Source organism: Micromys minutus, assembly GCF_963924665.1.
Source record: "Micromys minutus genome assembly, chromosome: 32".
Lineage (NCBI taxonomy): Eukaryota > Metazoa > Chordata > Mammalia > Rodentia > Muridae > Micromys > Micromys minutus.
In genome coordinates, this window is record NC_137967.1 from 11,723,327 (window position 1) to 11,739,100 (window position 15,774).

The 15,774-nt window shown below is 47.9% G+C and overlaps 1 protein-coding gene across 1 annotated transcript in view; it reads right to left on the reverse strand.

The window, feature by feature from the left end:
- RHPN2 (rhophilin Rho GTPase binding protein 2) overlaps window positions 1-15,774 on the reverse strand; it is a 55,017-nt gene that overhangs the window by 19,849 nt on the left and 19,394 nt on the right. The window contains exons 3-7 of the mRNA XM_080908936.1: window positions 11,205-11,333; window positions 8,414-8,489; window positions 1,789-1,866; window positions 1,352-1,476; window positions 324-490 (exon numbers count right to left, since the gene is read on the reverse strand). Coding sequence (XP_080765062.1) covers window positions 324-490; window positions 1,352-1,476; window positions 1,789-1,866; window positions 8,414-8,489; window positions 11,205-11,333 — 575 coding nt within the window. The remainder of the gene's footprint in view (window positions 1-323; window positions 491-1,351; window positions 1,477-1,788; window positions 1,867-8,413; window positions 8,490-11,204; window positions 11,334-15,774) is intronic.

Sequence of the window (15,774 nt, forward strand, 5' to 3'; positions counted from 1 at the left end):
GACAAGCCTTCTACCTCTAAGCCACGCCTCCAGCCCCTCACTGGGGATTCTAGGCAGGGGCTCTACCACTGAGCCACGCCCCCAGCCTCTCACTGGAGGATTCTAGGCAGGGGTTCCACCACTGAGCCACGCCCCCAGCCTCTCACTGGAAGATTCTAGGCAGGGGCTCTACCACTGAGCCACGCCCCCAGCCCTTGTGAGCCATTGGTACTAGGTGGGTCTGCAGAAGACCGGAGCAAAATTGTTTTAAGCTGAGGACAGAGCCAGCACCATCGATGCCACCTGGTGGGTACCAGACTGTAAGGCACTTGGAGGACACGCACCTGCAGCTCGCTGAAAGGCATCCACGGCACTCTCCAAGCCAGCTTGTGTCTGCCGGTTACAGCGGGTCCCAATCTGGGTGTACAGTGCCCCGATGTTGAAGAGAATGCTGGCTTTCTCCAAGAGCAAACTCTGCTGGCTGACCGGAACCCCAGTGAAGGAGTCATACCTATGTAAAACAAATACGTTCTGATTGCACAGCTCAGCTGGCTACTTAATGCCAGTGCGGGGCACGCAAGAACAAAAGCTCTCGTCTCACATGAGATTCAAAGGTGCACGGGCGATCAGGCTTTTGGTTCCAAGCAAGACAAGTCTGAATATATAGGATTCACGGCTATCAACCCAGCACTCAGAGGCTGAGGCAGGAGGATCATGAATATAAAGTCAGCCTGGGGTACACAGATAGACCCTATCTCAAAAAAAAAAAAAAAAAAAAAATCCCTACAGCCAGAGCTGGTGGCACACGCCTAACATCCTGGCACTCTCTGAAGGCCGAGGCAGGAGGATTATGAATTTGACAGTCTGGGCCACCCAGCAAGAACCTGTCTCAAGAAGCCAAACCAAATATTGCGTTTTGGAGTTTACAAAACGGTACACATCGTTGCAAAGACAGGAGGCTCACTGCCAGTCAGAGGTCAGTTTGATCTTGGGATTACATAGTGAAATCCTGTTTTAACGAAACAAAAATTCTATTTCTTTTGGTGGCCCCTTGTCACTGGGATCAAACTCAATTCGAGCTCACGCCACAGCCATGCCCCTCGTTAAGAAAAGATTCTTCTCAAGAGAAAAACTTGTCCTGCTTCTTCTCTTTCGTTCCACCAGAGAGCCCCGGTTTCTCCCAGCGACCAAGTGAGCTCACACACAAAAGGCCTCTTTTCTACGGATCATTTGTTCTGTGAAACCATGGTCAGTCGCAGCCTCCCGTCTTTAGGCCTTTACCCAAACACCAACTTACAGACCATCCCCACCCCTGGGACCCACTGGGCAAGTGCCAGTCAGGATGAGGGCGTGCACAGCAGAGAGCACCTACCAGGTAAACAGGAGTCCCATGTGGCGGGTGGGCGGGAAAAACCTACTCTCCACAAAGCCCAGCTGGATGAAGTAAGACATGAGCAGTTCAACCCCCGCCTCATCCCTGCTGGGTGTTCGACAGGCCTGAAAGGAAAGCAAGGAGACATGCGCAAGGTGAGTATCCCCAGAACCCCTCCCTGAACACTTGAACACGAACCCTAGCAGAGGAAGCTTAGGGGGAAGAGACAAAGTCGGGAATCCTGGAACCCAGCTCCATGGGCGGGCCTCACTCCTGCTTCAGTTCTCTTAAGTACAGCAAGTGCCAAGTGCAGTGGGTAACCCTGACAGCCCCTCTCCACGCCCAGGATCCCGGATTCTCCAGGGCTACTTGGTGTCAGTCATGTGAGGTCTCAAAGCCTCAGCAAGCGAAGCTGACTCCCAGACTGCTGTCCTTACCTGTCGCAGGTCCATAAGGTCTGCAATGTCATCCTCATACAAATAAGCATCTTCACTGTAATGTTCCAAAATAAAATCCTGGAAGGAAAAAGAAACAGCCGAAGTGCCAGTCAATAGCTGGGTCTGCAACATGAGGAGGGGGAGGAAGGGAGGAAGGTTCCAGCACAAGAGAAAGTCAGTCAAACCACAGATCTAGCCTAGTGTCCTGGTGCACACACATCTGTAATCCTGGCGCTTGGGAAGCCGAGACAAGAGGATTGATAAATGTGAGCTATACCAAGCTACATGTTGACTATTGGGATAGTCTGGGCTATATGCAGTATGAAAGTCTGCCTTAAAGAAATTAGAACGAAGCGGGCTGGAGAGGCGGTTCAGTGGTTAAGTGTGTGTACTGCTCTTGCAGAGGACACACGTTCACTTCTCAGAACCCATGTCAGGTGAACCAAAAGATTCTTGTCCACCTCCACAGGTTCAGAGGCCTCTAGTGCCCTCAAATTCACAAGCCCCTCCCCTTAAAAATAATATTTTAAATGCAAAGGGAAAGGGGGGAAATGACTATGTAATAGTTAAGTGACAATATGTTAACACTGATTCATACGCGCTATCTGCCAGGTGCTGTTTGAAGATCCTTCCCCTTCACTGGGCTTATACTGACACAAAGAAAATGAGCAACTACAACAGGCTTAACAGTATGGTATAAACGAGTTGGATGAATATCCCTTATCCAAAATGCTTGGGATGGTTAATGCCTCCGACTTCAGACTTTCCAGATCTCACACTATTTGTACACACATACTATATTTGGAACTCGAATCTAAGCCTGAAATTTATTTATGGATGTTTTTTTCCTTCTTTAAAGATTCTTATAGTGGATCTCTGTGTCTGAGGCCAGCCCGTTTTACAGAGTGAGTTCGGGACAGCTAGGGCTATACAGAGAAACCCTGTCTTGAAAAAGAGAAAAAAAAAGAAAAAGAAAAAAAAAAGATTTGTGTTTGATGGGTATGAGGATTTTGTCTACATGTTTATATGCATGCATGCTAGTGCGCAAGGAGGCCTGTAGAGGGCGCTGTATCCCCCCTGGAATTACAGTTACAAATAGTTCTGAGCCACAATTTAAGTGCTGAGAACTGGACCAGGGTTCTCCACAAGAACAGTCAGCCCTGAGACATCCCTCCAGCTTCTGGTCCTATTTTATATACACACTTCGTACACGTAGTCCAAGGGTGGTCTATCTTATACAATACTTTTTAAGAAATTTAGTACAAGGTATTTGTGATGTGGAATTTTCCACTTGCCGTATCACTGTTCAAAAAATCTTCAGTATTTGGGGTTTTCAGACAGGGAGACACACACCCTGAATTTGAAGATGTTAAGGATTACAGAGGAAAAAAAAACCTAAGACAAGTCACATACAGGATAGATAAATATTCCTGGGTAATTTTCCATAAGGGCTGCATGAAAATCAACATGACAGATCAAGAACCATGGTTTCTGAAATATTTGTGAGGTATTTTATCTATTTATCTACCTACCTGTTTATTTATTTATATCATTTATTATTTATGTGTGTGTGTGTATGTGTGTGTGTGTGTGTGTGTGTGTGTGTGTGTGATCCAGTCTTGCTATGTAGCCCATGCTGGCCTCCAGTTCATGATCCTCCCGCCTCTCCCTCCTGAGTGCTGAGACTACACACATATGCCCCCCCCCCCAGGCCTGTCTTTATACAGGTGGCTCTTGAAAACCCCCTCAGCCTTTTGTGTGTGTCACACACACACACCCTTGGACAAACATACAATACACCTACACCTACTCTGCAGATGGGTACTGAATAACTTAGGTCTGATCATCTTTTCAAGTTAGCAATACAGCAACCATTTTCACGGGCCATTAAACATCTTCAGCAAGACTTCTAATGGGTCTATAATCCTCCAACGCCAAACATTATTCAAATACTCAACAAGTAAACTGCACAGTTCCTCGCCAATGCAAGCCAAGACTTCTACCTAATTCCAAGGTTTGTGTTCATCTTTTTTTTTAAAGGTGTATTTATTATAAGTATACTGTAGCTGTCTTCAGACACACCAGAAGAGAGCATCAGATCCTATTACATATGGTTGTGAGCCACCATGTGGTTGCTGGGAATTGAACTCGGGACCTCTGGAAGAACAGCCAGTGCTCTTAACAGCTGAGCCATCTCTCCAGCCCCTGCTTTTGTTTTTTAAAACAGGTCTTTCTATGTAGCTATGGCTGTCCTGGAACTCTGTAGTCCAGCCTGGCCTTGAACTCACAGAGTTCCACCTGCTTCTGCCTCCTGAGAGCTAGGATTAAAGGCCTGTGACACCATGCCCATCCCTAGTTTGGTTTTTTTTTTTTTTTTAATAATTCACTTTTTAAAAAAATTATATGCAGGTGTGTGCTGTGTGGGTGTGCTCCCTATGAGTATAGGTAACCTCAGAGGCTAGAGGCATTGGGTTCCCAGGAGCTGGAGTTACTGGGTGTTGGATACTGCTCAGTTTGGGTGCTGGGAACCAAACTGTGTCCTCTGCAAAAGGGATACTAGATCTTAACCACTGAGCCATCTTGTTGGCCTCATGGGAGCAAAAAAAGGAAAGCACAGCTTCCGAAGTTAAGGTCATCAACGACACAGTAAGTTCAAAGTTAGCATAAAACCCGGCTGAGAGACCGACCGACAGACAGACAGATTACACTTAAAATAAAAGATTAAGAGAAAGTTCGTGTTTTTCTCATAAAAATAAAACAGGATTCCTGATAGAATTCTAAATGTTGTCCTGCCTTCTTATTCACTAGGTGGCCCAAAGCTGGCCTAGAACCCAGGATCCTCTTGCTTGAACCCTGAGTGCTGGGACATATCACCACACCAGCTATTTCTAACCTCGAAGATTAAATCAATTCGAGCTGATGACGTGTGAAGATTTCAGTAAGCATCCCAAGCACCCATGTACATGTCCGGGCCATGATGGATGCCTGGAACCGCAATGCTTGATGAAGAGGCAGGGTTAGCCAGATATCAGGGTGCAAGGGCCCGATAATCTAAGGGACAAAGCAAAGGCAGCTGCCATTGAGAATGGTCTTCACCTTTGCCTGAGCATTCTGTAGCCAAGAAATTAAGGAATATGACATGAATATATAAAGGAAGTTATAAGATTCTTTTGGGAAAAAAAAAGGTATTTAATAAAGCCCAAGAACACTAACTAGAAAATAGCCGAATTAGTAAGAATTTACTGAAGTAACCTAAAAGTTAATATATCAAAGTTGGGGGTTGAGGCCCGAGAGATGGCTCAGCAGTTAAGAAACATGGCTGTTCTTTTAAGAGGACCTGGGTTCGATTCCCAGCACCCACATGGTGGCTCTCAACCATCTGTAAGTCCAGTTCTAGAGGATCCGATGCCCTCTTCTGACCTTCATGGGCAGCAGGCATGCACACGGGACACAGGCAGAGATGTGGACAAAACAGCCATGTAAGAGATCAAAATAACTAACTCTTAAGAAAAGGAGTCAAAAGTTGGGGAGTGGCTTAGTGGACAAAATACTTGACTTTGCATGCCCAGCACCCACAGAAAAGTTGGGGCGGTGGTGAATGCCTGGGACCCCAACGGCCTGGGGGAGAGGTCTGGATAACCACATACTGGGATTCACTGACCTACTACTCTGGAAAAACAACAAACAAAAACAGGTTGAATGAGCTCCGGGTTCAAAGAGAGACCCTGTTTCAAAACAATGAGGTGGTTTGAAGAAGACCAAAGTAAGGACTGGACAGGCCCAAGTGCACTCACGAACCCAACCTGGGAAGCTGTGGTTGCCTGCATAGACCTGCACAAGGTCAAGACAGTCACCAATGCAGCACAGTGCAGGGGAGGTTGATTTTCTTTAAGGGTGTAGGTCTTAGTAGAACCACCATGATCCTGTGGGTGGACAGCTCAGAGAGGATTTGGTGGGTTATAAAAAGAAAGGCATAAACTTAGGAAGTGGGAGGAGAGGGAGAGTGTCTAGGAGGAGTTGAGAGGCATAGAAGGGTGAATATAGTCGAAATACAATGCATGAATATATGAAATACTCCAAGAGTTAATAACGCTAGCAGCCAGGTGTGATAGTGTGCACCTGCAATTTTAGTAGCCAGGTGTGATAGTGTGCACCTGCAATGCTAGCAGCCAGGTGTGATAGTGTGCGCCTGCAATTTTAGTAGCCAGGTGTGATAGTGTGCACCTGCAATGCTAGCAGCCAGGTGTGTGGTAGTGTGCACCTGCAATGTTAGCAGCCAGGTGTGTGGTAGCATGCATCTGTAATCTCAGCAGACAGGTGTGGTAGCATGCACCTGCAATCCTAGTTCAGAGGCTGAGGGAGGAAGATGGAACAGCTACACAGATACTGTCTCAAAAGAAAATAAAATCATAACTAGGTGCTAGAAATGTAGTCCACTGGCCTTGTAGCTACTGTGAAGCCTTGAGTCCAATCTCTAACACTGCTAACACATAAAGTTAAAAAGGTTAGAAGTGGTGGCACACTTGAGAAGTAGAGGCAAGAGAACCAGGAGTTCAAGGCCAACCTGGCCACACATGACCCTACATCAAAAAAAGCCAAATCAAACCAAAATATCCTTGAACTGCTCAGAAAAGAAATTTATTTTAATGGCACCCCACCCACCCACCCACCCCACACATCTCCTAATGCCGGATATGAGAACAGGGTCCAGGGTCTTACCCAGGCCAGCCCAATTCACTGAGGTACCCTCTCCAGGCCTGGTGGTGTGTGCTAAGGAATATGGTTACTCTAAAGTGTCAGTCTTTAAATAGAGCGAATCACACCACCAAGCTTGCCTGACCTAACATTCCAAGGAAACACAGGTCAGGCCTGAAATGGAACTGCCCGGATCAAGTTCGCTCGGCCACTCCCCTGTGTTTCTCTCGGGCATAAATGTGGAATGGAGAAAATTAAAAGTCTGCTAACTGGTCTCGTGTTTGCCTGACTGGCATCTGCAGGCTCTCTTTTAGGCTAAAATGACATGGTTGGAAACCTCAGATGAGCAGTGGTTGGCCATGTACACAACACGGGATTTGGGGGGTTTTTTGTTTTTTTGTTTTTTACTCGCTTTAATGTGGAATTTGGCATGTGACCTATTTGGATCTCCAATGATGCCATAAAACCCCCAGGTTTCTGTGACATGAGGCTCCTTTAAAAATGCCTGTGTTTTTAACTTTGGAGCTAAGCCACGCTCGCTCCTACCTGCCCTTCTCCACCTGGAGCACACCCCTCTCACAGAGAGGCGGCCTGGATTTAAACGGAGCAGAGCAGAAGTTTAAAAAAAAACTGGGGTCTGCTAGGGCCTGGGTGTGGCACACGCCTTTAGTCCCAGCACTGGGAAGGCAACGCCAGGCCAATCTTTGAGTTTAGGGCTAGCCTGGTCTTACAGAGTGAGTTGTTCCAAGGCAGCCAAATGCTACACAGAGAATCCCTGTCTTGGTGTGTTTGGGGGCTGGAGACATGACTTGGTGGCTAAGAGTTGCTCTTGCAGAGGACCTGGGTTCATTTTCCAGCACCCACACAGCAGTGGCTTACAACCATCTCTAACTCTAACTCCAGGGGATCTACCACCCTCTCCTGGCCCCGACTGGTACTGTATGCACACGGTACACATACACACATGCAGACATCCATACACATAAAAACAACACTAATAAATATTAATAAACAATAAATGATTTAAATGTCCCTGGTAAAGGCTTATTTATACCAAGAGATGGCAGTCTCTGCTTAAGAACAGAGGTCAAAGACATAAGTTTTCAAAGTATTAAACTTTTCTCTAAAAGATAAACTTTGAGCAGCTAGTGATGACCCAAGCAAGGTTCATACCATTTACTGCTCTTGCAGAGGATCTGGGTAGGAGGTCAGCACACACATTGGCCAGCCTACAGCTGTGCCTGGCACCCCAGCTCCAGGGGACCCCATCCCCTCTGGCCTCTAAAGACTGCATATGATAGTTCCAGCTTGGGCTACATAGTGAGACTGGCTCAAAGAAAAAAAACAGTAAGGTAGTATAGAGGGCAAAGGCGCTTGCTGCCAAGCCTGATGATCTGAGTTCTAGTCCTGGGACCCAAATGATGCAAGGCAGGGGAGAACCAATTGCAAGTTTTCTGAATTCCACACACCCATACAGGCTTGCATGCCCACCTGTCTGCAAGTACACACACACACACACACACACACACACACACAAAACGTAAATTAAAATCTTTTTGAATAAAGACACCAACACAGAGTATAATCTGCCTGTCAGGCACACAAAAGGAGTGACAAAGTGACCAAAGACAGATTAAGAACATAGGTCACTGGAGAGCACTTGCCCTGCATGCACAAGGTCCTGGGTTCCACCCCCAGCACAATAAAAGGGACAGACAGGGTGTCAGAAGCTACCAGAGACGACAGCAAAAATTTCAGAGGAGCAAATACACAAAATTCTCCTTGTGAGTGGCCAAGTGAGGTCTCAGGGTCACCTTGCAGACGTCAATTGACATCTGAGTCATGGTGCCTAAAGCCACACTGAAAAGAATATGTCACTTCATTCCCATCCCTGGCCCAGTGGCCCAGTGCCCATTGTTTTGAGATTTACCTTGAAGACAATGGAAAAGTCAACTTCTTTGGTTTCCTTCAGGCCGAGAGGAATCAGAGGAATGGTGAAGGCTTCCCTACAAGGAACACACAGGGTTCATGAACAGCCTGCACTGTATGAGCCTCTTTGCACCCGAGGCTTGGCTTCTAATAGCCCAACTCTCATCTTCTAGGTCAACCCAGCACCCCTTCCTTCTCTTTGAATATGACTCCCAGCATCTTAAGATGCTGGATATGATGATATCCTAACTCAACAGAGCCCTACTGTGTTGGTCTAATTCATCTCTCAGTTGCCATCTTTGGGCAACTGTACTGGGGTTACTATTAGGGCTGCCCATGTGCACAAGACCTGTGTCTGCTGCTCTGTCCCTGGGTGCATGCACCTTTGCTGCACTGGGCCTCCCTCTAGACTACAACCATGGCACCCTTCCCTGCCCCCAACATCTCCCATGATAGAACCTGGGGTTCTCAAGGCTCCCTCCTTTTAGGGGCACATCATGCCATGTATCTTGTTGCACATACCCCCCTCCCAGAGGCCACTGAGTCACCCCACAGGTTGACCTGCAAATGCTCCCTGGACCTACATTCCTAAGGGTAGGGCCAGAAGGAAGTGTTGCGTTTTGCAAATAGGGATTTAGCTCTCTGACCTGTAACAAGAGACCTCCATGGGCTGCTGAGCCCAGCCCCAGAGAGAAGGCCAGGAATGCGGGGCAGGGTTGAGTGGACCATAACTGAAAGCTGAAACGGCCTCTGTGGCACACTGGTGCGAAAGGCAGGTGAGACCCAACCCAGGTATGTGGCCTCCCCAAAGGCTGCCCGGAAGAATGGACCCTGGGGGAAGCTGCTAAGTTCCGGTCTTACTCCTCCAGGCTCCAGAGTCCTCCTATGCTCAGTGAGAAGAGGAACCAGAGTTGCTGAAGACTCAAGACACCAGGGTACTTCCAACCCCAGGCTAGCACTAACATGCCTTCTGGGGCCTGGGCCTTTCCGAGTTTTCCCATTTGTATACAGAGATGCCACCTTCAGTGCCCACCTCACAGAAGTGCCCAGATCTAAGGTACTAAGAAAGAGACGATTCTTCTGGAAAACCTACAAGGTGACATTTGGAATCCTCACGTGGCTCCACTTTTCCCTGCAACACGGGAGACTAACAAAAGCCACCGCTAGGAGTGGTCACACGGGGCCAAAAGCCCCCCCCCCACTTTGTAGGAAGTACATTCCCCAACCCCACCTGGCCAACACAGCTAGCAGGGGACCAGACTGTGCATAGTGCCTGTGCACACTACCCTGCCTGGGATGGTTGAGCCTCTTAGCCCTTATAGACAAAACACTGGTATCTAAGAGCAGAGCACAGGCTGAGAGAGCTTTGTGGAGGGGGTGGGGTCCTTCGTTGTTTGTTCCCACTGGGTTTTTGAAACTGCATCAGGAGCCCACAGGTAAGCCAGCATACTGGCTGGCTTTCTGTCAACGTGACACAAGCTGGAGTCATCACAGAGAAAGGAGACTCCGTTGGGGAAACACCTCCATGAGATTCAGCTGTAAGGCATTTTCTCAACTAGTGATCAAGGGGGAGGGCCCAGCCCATTGTGGGTGGAGCCATCCCTGGCCCAGCCCATTGTGGGTGGAGCCATCCCTGGGCTGGTAGACCTGGGTTCTATAAGAAAGCAGGCTGAGCAAGCCAGGGGGAGCAAGTCAGTAAGTAATTAAGTAACATCCCTCCATGGCTTCTGCTTCAGCTCCTGCTTCCTGACCTGCTTGAGTTCCAGTCCTGACTTCCTTTGGTGATGAACAGCAATGTGGAAGTGTAAGCTGAATAAACCCTTTCATCCCCAACTTGCTTCTTGGTTGTGATGTTTATCCAGGAATGTAAACCCTAAGACAGCCAGACAAGCACAGATGTCACTGGCCAAAGATCTAGCAGGGTTCCAGGCATGCATGCTTGTGTCCCTTTGAGAAAGACCCCAGGTGACATACAGAGGATTAGTTTTAGCAAATGCACATTCTAAGGTGATTCAAAAATTCTAGAAAACTGTTTCTTATTTCTACTCACGGATCACCCACAGCCTCCCCATGCAGAAAGCATGGACACCACGCCTTTGAAGTATTTTCTTTTTCTTTTGGTTTGGTTTTGTTGTGACACTCAGGAATAGGCCTTGTGCAAACTACACAAAAACTCTACCATTCAGGACCCCTCCTAAGCAGATGCTCTACCACTGAGCCACGCCCCCAGCCCCTCATTGGAGGATTCTAGGCAGGGGCTCTACCACTGAACTACACCACCTGCCCATTTTAAATTTTACTTTGTCACAGTATCTTGTTATATACCCCAGGTTAGCCTCAAATGCATGATCCCCTTGTCTCAAGTTACTGAATCTTGGCTCCAAGCTATCAAGACCCTATTGGTTATTTCTTCTTAAATATGAGTATTTCTCTACTAGCTCCCAAACCCATGGTTCACGACAGTGAGCAGAAGAATCTCTGGGTTTTCCTGAGTACTTTACCTCAAATACTGCCCCCAAAGAACAGTTTTGAATCTCAGCATTCATTTCCCAAATATTTAGCAGGGTCCATTTCTGAAGAATTCCCCATTGCACCATCTTCTATGGGAATTCGGATGGGTCCCTCACTTTTCATGGTACAATATGTATATGAAATCAGTTTATCCTTCTTTGGCATTTAATTCACATTCCAGTTCTTTCCCTACACATCTTACATGTCCACCCCTTTTACCCCAGGTCAGTGTGGCATCCTGGATGCAGACACACACATTGGGAAGGCACTTGCTGACTCACTCGGTGCCCTGGTACACTCCCACGGAGATGTTGAGCCCCTCCAGCTCTTCCTTTAGCATCTGCAGGTCTGAGTTGACAAAGCTCAACTCCAGGCGAACCTGTTCCCGTACCTTCTGGTTCGTGGCGACTCTGGGAAGAGAGGGGGGGGACAGATTTCAGCCAGTGTCCTTGCTGAGCAATCTTTACAAGGTATCTTAGGGGATGACTATCTCAGAGACCCTGGGTACCAGCGCCATCCTGACCACAACAGCCAGCAAATGGACCTAAGATGTGGCTGGTAACACCGGCAAACTGCTGGGCAGGAATCCTTAGAGGAATTAGCCTTGAGAAGACCCAAACCCAAACCAAAAAAACAAACCAACCCTGCTCTCTGTTGCCCACTAAACAGGTCATAAATTATCTCCTAAACGCTTGGGAGGCAGAGACAGAAAAACGTTTCAGGCCAGCCTGGGCTACGGAGTGTGGCTGTCTCTCCAAAAACCAAGCTTAGACCGTGAAGGAGATCACGTACAAGGCTGGAGAGTATGCTCTGCTCCTGAGGAGGACCCAGGTTGGGTTCCAGCACTCAGGTCAGGTGGCACACGGCTGTCTGTCACACAGAGTGCCAGTCTCTAAAAGCTTATGGCCAACACAAGTTTACTGGTGAAAGACCCATTGCTTCCCTCTTCTCAACAAAACCAACAAAGCCACTTTTAAGTATTCACTTATTTTTTTCTTCCTTTTTGAAGCGCTAGGGATGGCCTTGGGATTTTGTACATGCTGGGGAAAGGTCTGTATCTCTGAGGTTTACTCCTAACCCAAACTTCTTTCCCTCCCTCCCTCCCTTTTTTTCCTTCCTTCCTCAGCATCCAAAGTGCCAAGATGACAAGCCAAGACACTGATACCTAAAGAAAGGGATTAGGAGGAGGAGGAGAAAGGGGGAGGGGGAGGGGGGAAGGGAGGGAGAAGTGGATCCTAAAATGCATGGAGAGCTGCAGAGAACCAGGAAGAACCAAAATGACTTTGAGAAAGAAAAAATGAAGTTGGAGGGCATGTGCTATCTGACTAAAAACCACCACTACAGTCAGGCAGGTGGGGGGGGGGGGGGCTCACACCTTTGATTCCAGCACTCAGGAAGCTGAGGCAAGTGGATCTAAGTTTGAGTCCAGCCTGGTCTGCAGTTCTAGAATCACCAGGGCTACACAGAGAAACCCTATCTCAGGAAAAACAAACAAACAAACAAACAAAACAAAACCAACCAGGTCACTAAAAACCTAGAGCAGTTGGCACAGGGTGGAACTGATTAGCATGAAGCCAGAGACCAGAGAAGAACAGACAATGCAGAGATAAATCGGTACATTCATGGTCAATTGATTTTGATAAAGGACAGATGGGGTGGAAGTGGGAACAAGCATTTAGTAAACCATGCTGAAGCTATTAGACTGCCATAGATGCTGGCATGGGGAGCGGGGCGGGGCAGGGCGGGGCAGATGGTGTTTCCAGGACTCTTTGACCTTTGGGCACAAAGATTACGCAGAAATCAGTCCCAACGTTTGATGTTTTTCACTGACTCATTGGTGGAAGTGAAGTATGGTATGCCTAGGCAAGATGGTAAATGGTCCCAGCTGCCTCTGGGCCAGGCTGGAGGCTGGACAAATCTAGACCTATCTGGGCCTGTTCGCAACGGCTCCTCTACCTCAAGTTCAAAGGGATCACTTTGGTTTGGAGGGGCAGTATTCCCTAAAAGTTGGTATGGTGAAGGTCTCCAAGCAGTACCCAGATACGTGGACAGGAAGAAGTTGCCAGATCACGAGGGTCTATGAGTTCATCAGCGTTAACCCACCAATGGATTCCTAGCAGGATGGCAAAATGGGGCACTGGTGGGAACATTAGGAGCTGGGGCCTGGTTAGAGAAAGAAGGTCACTGGGTGCACGAATTTGAAAGGTGTTATCTTGTCCCCGTCCCTGTCCTGTCAGTCACCCTCCCTATTGTCCAGGTGCCTCGGGGTACAGGCACCTGACAGGATAATTCTTCCTTTCCTTAGGCCCAGGATCAAGGCATCCAGCTCACCCAGGACAGGAATGCTAATGAGATAAGCAAATGCAGCCTCTTTTTTTTTTTTTTTTTTTTTTTTTTGGTTTTTCCAGACAGGGTTTCTCTGGTTGCTGAAAGAAAGAAAGAAAGAAAGAAAGAAAGAAAGAAAGAAAGAAAGAAAGAAAGAAAGAAAGAGAAAAGAAAGAAGAGAAAGAAAGAAGAAAAGAAAAAGAAAGAAGAGGAAGGAAAAAAGAAAAAGAAAAGAAGGAAGGAAGGAAAGAGAGAAAAGAAGGAAAGAGAGGGGGAAGGGAGGGAGGAGGAGGGATGAAAGGAAGGAAGAGAAAGCCTGAAGTTGCTGTGTTACATGTCTGTAATGACAGCACTAAGGAGGCTGAGACAGGAAGGTCTCCCCAGTTCCAGGCCAGCCTGAGCTTTATGCTGCACACGCCTCCAGCCCCACCATCCCCCACAGCTCCCTGCATGGAGCCTGGCCCTGGCCCACTCACTCACCAGAAGGTATACAGACCTGCTCAAGCCTCAGAGTGAAGCTCTCCTGATCCGGTCTAACTCACGGTGGAAGGCAATCGGAAGCTTGAACCAGAATGGTTAAGCAGCCTGGTCTTTGACTAAAGAACTAGTTAGTCAACATTTGAATGACTGGGCTGATGGCTCAGCAGTTAAGAGCGTGGACTGCTCTTCCAGAGGTCCTGAGTTCAATTCCCAGCAACCACATGATGGCTCACAACCATCTGTAATGGGATCTGATGTTCTATTCTGGTGTGTCTGACAGCTACAGGGTACTCACATACATACATCAAATAAATAAATAAATAGATAGATAGTAAAAAAACTTTTTTGAATGACCTGGTAACTTGCTTTTAATCTCTCTGCCTCAGAAATATTGTCTGGTTTCTGCCCCGCCTTTCTCAAGGGAGGAAAAGGAACCTGGGCAGCAGATTCCCACCAGCACCCAGCCTGGAACACTTCAAAGTACCTGCTAGCTCCCAGTAAGCTCTAGGAAGCTCACTGACTTGGGCTGCCGTAAATCAGTGAAGGGGAGGACCTTCAAGGGACCCGAAACCTCCCCATTCACAGCTTCTGCCCAGTCATAGTCTGTGTAGTTAATGGCGGGGTTCCCATTCACAGCTTCTGCCCAGTCACAGTCTGTGTAGTTAATGGGGGGGAGGGGCAAGCCTGCATTTCTGAGGATAATTTCCCAAACGCCCTCTCACCTATATTGTAATTGTTCTGTCCTCATCACAGGATCTTTGAGGACAGGATGGCCATGCCCAACGTATGACAATAACTACCTGAGCTAGTAGCGGCAGCCAGGGACACTGAGGGGCCAGAGTGAGGCTTGGCCTGATTTCAGGAAGCTTTGGTGTCAGTTGAGTCAGATTAATAAATACCTCCAGGTTTCCTCTAACAGCAGTATCTGAACGTAGGTGCGTTGAGTCAGATTAATAAATACCTCAGATTTCCTCTAACAGTCCCTACACGGGACACTGTAAGTTTATCAGTCTCTAGGAGAATCATTTACAACCTAACCCTGCCCCACCCTATCACAACCTAAACAGCTGTGTGATTGACTCTGGCCTGGGCCCCCGAAGAGGTTGTCTGTTGGTGCTGTTAACAGAGCAAGGTACACTGAACAGCTCTAATATCTACTATTTAAAAAAAAAAAAAAAAAAAACCAAACAAACCAAAAAAACACTCTAAAACAGGCTGGACAGGTATCTCATCAGATCAAGGTACTTGCTGCCAAGCCCGACAACTTGAGTTTGATCCCCAGAATTGTACACGGTAGGAGGGAACTGACCACCCAAAGTTACGCTCGGCCTGTGGATGCACGCATGCGCACATACAGGCAGAAGAGGCGAAAACAGGAGAATCGCGAGCTTAAGGTCATCGCAAGTTTTAAGCCAGCCTGGGCTACATGAGATCCTGCCTCATGAAAGCAAAGAACTTCCCTGTGGGCCTTTGAAGTGGGGAGGGGGGCTGGGGGAGATAGGCTGGCAAGTAAAAGCACCCACCGCCGCCACTCCATACTAATGACTTGGGTTTTGGGGTTTGCCGTGTGCTCCAAGAGCCGGAAATGAGACCCTGCCTCACTAAGATGGAAGGTGGGAGAGCCAATAGCCAAGGGCCGTCCTCCGAGGGAAGAGTCTGCACGCTTAACAAGCTGGCACACTGCACTTAAGGGTGTGGGGCGGATTTACGGCTGTCTAGACGCAGGTACAGCTTTCCTGAGCTCTGCTTGATAAATAACTATTTTATCTCCGCGGCACAGCACTGAGTGCCTGGCACAACCTGCCCCGCCTCTCTCATTAACTCTCATGCTTTCCCAGACTGGGGGGGGGCGGGGGAGGGTGAAGTTGCTACTTTGCCCAGGTGTCTCAAACCCTGGGGTTCAAGCAATCCTCCTGCCTCAGCCCCTCAAGTAGTTGAAACCACAGATACGTGCCACCGTGTCCATCTTATGACTCTTCTCACTAGAAAGGTAAGACACTAGTAATAGAAATGTCCCATTCTTTCTTTTCTGCTGGCCCCTCCCTT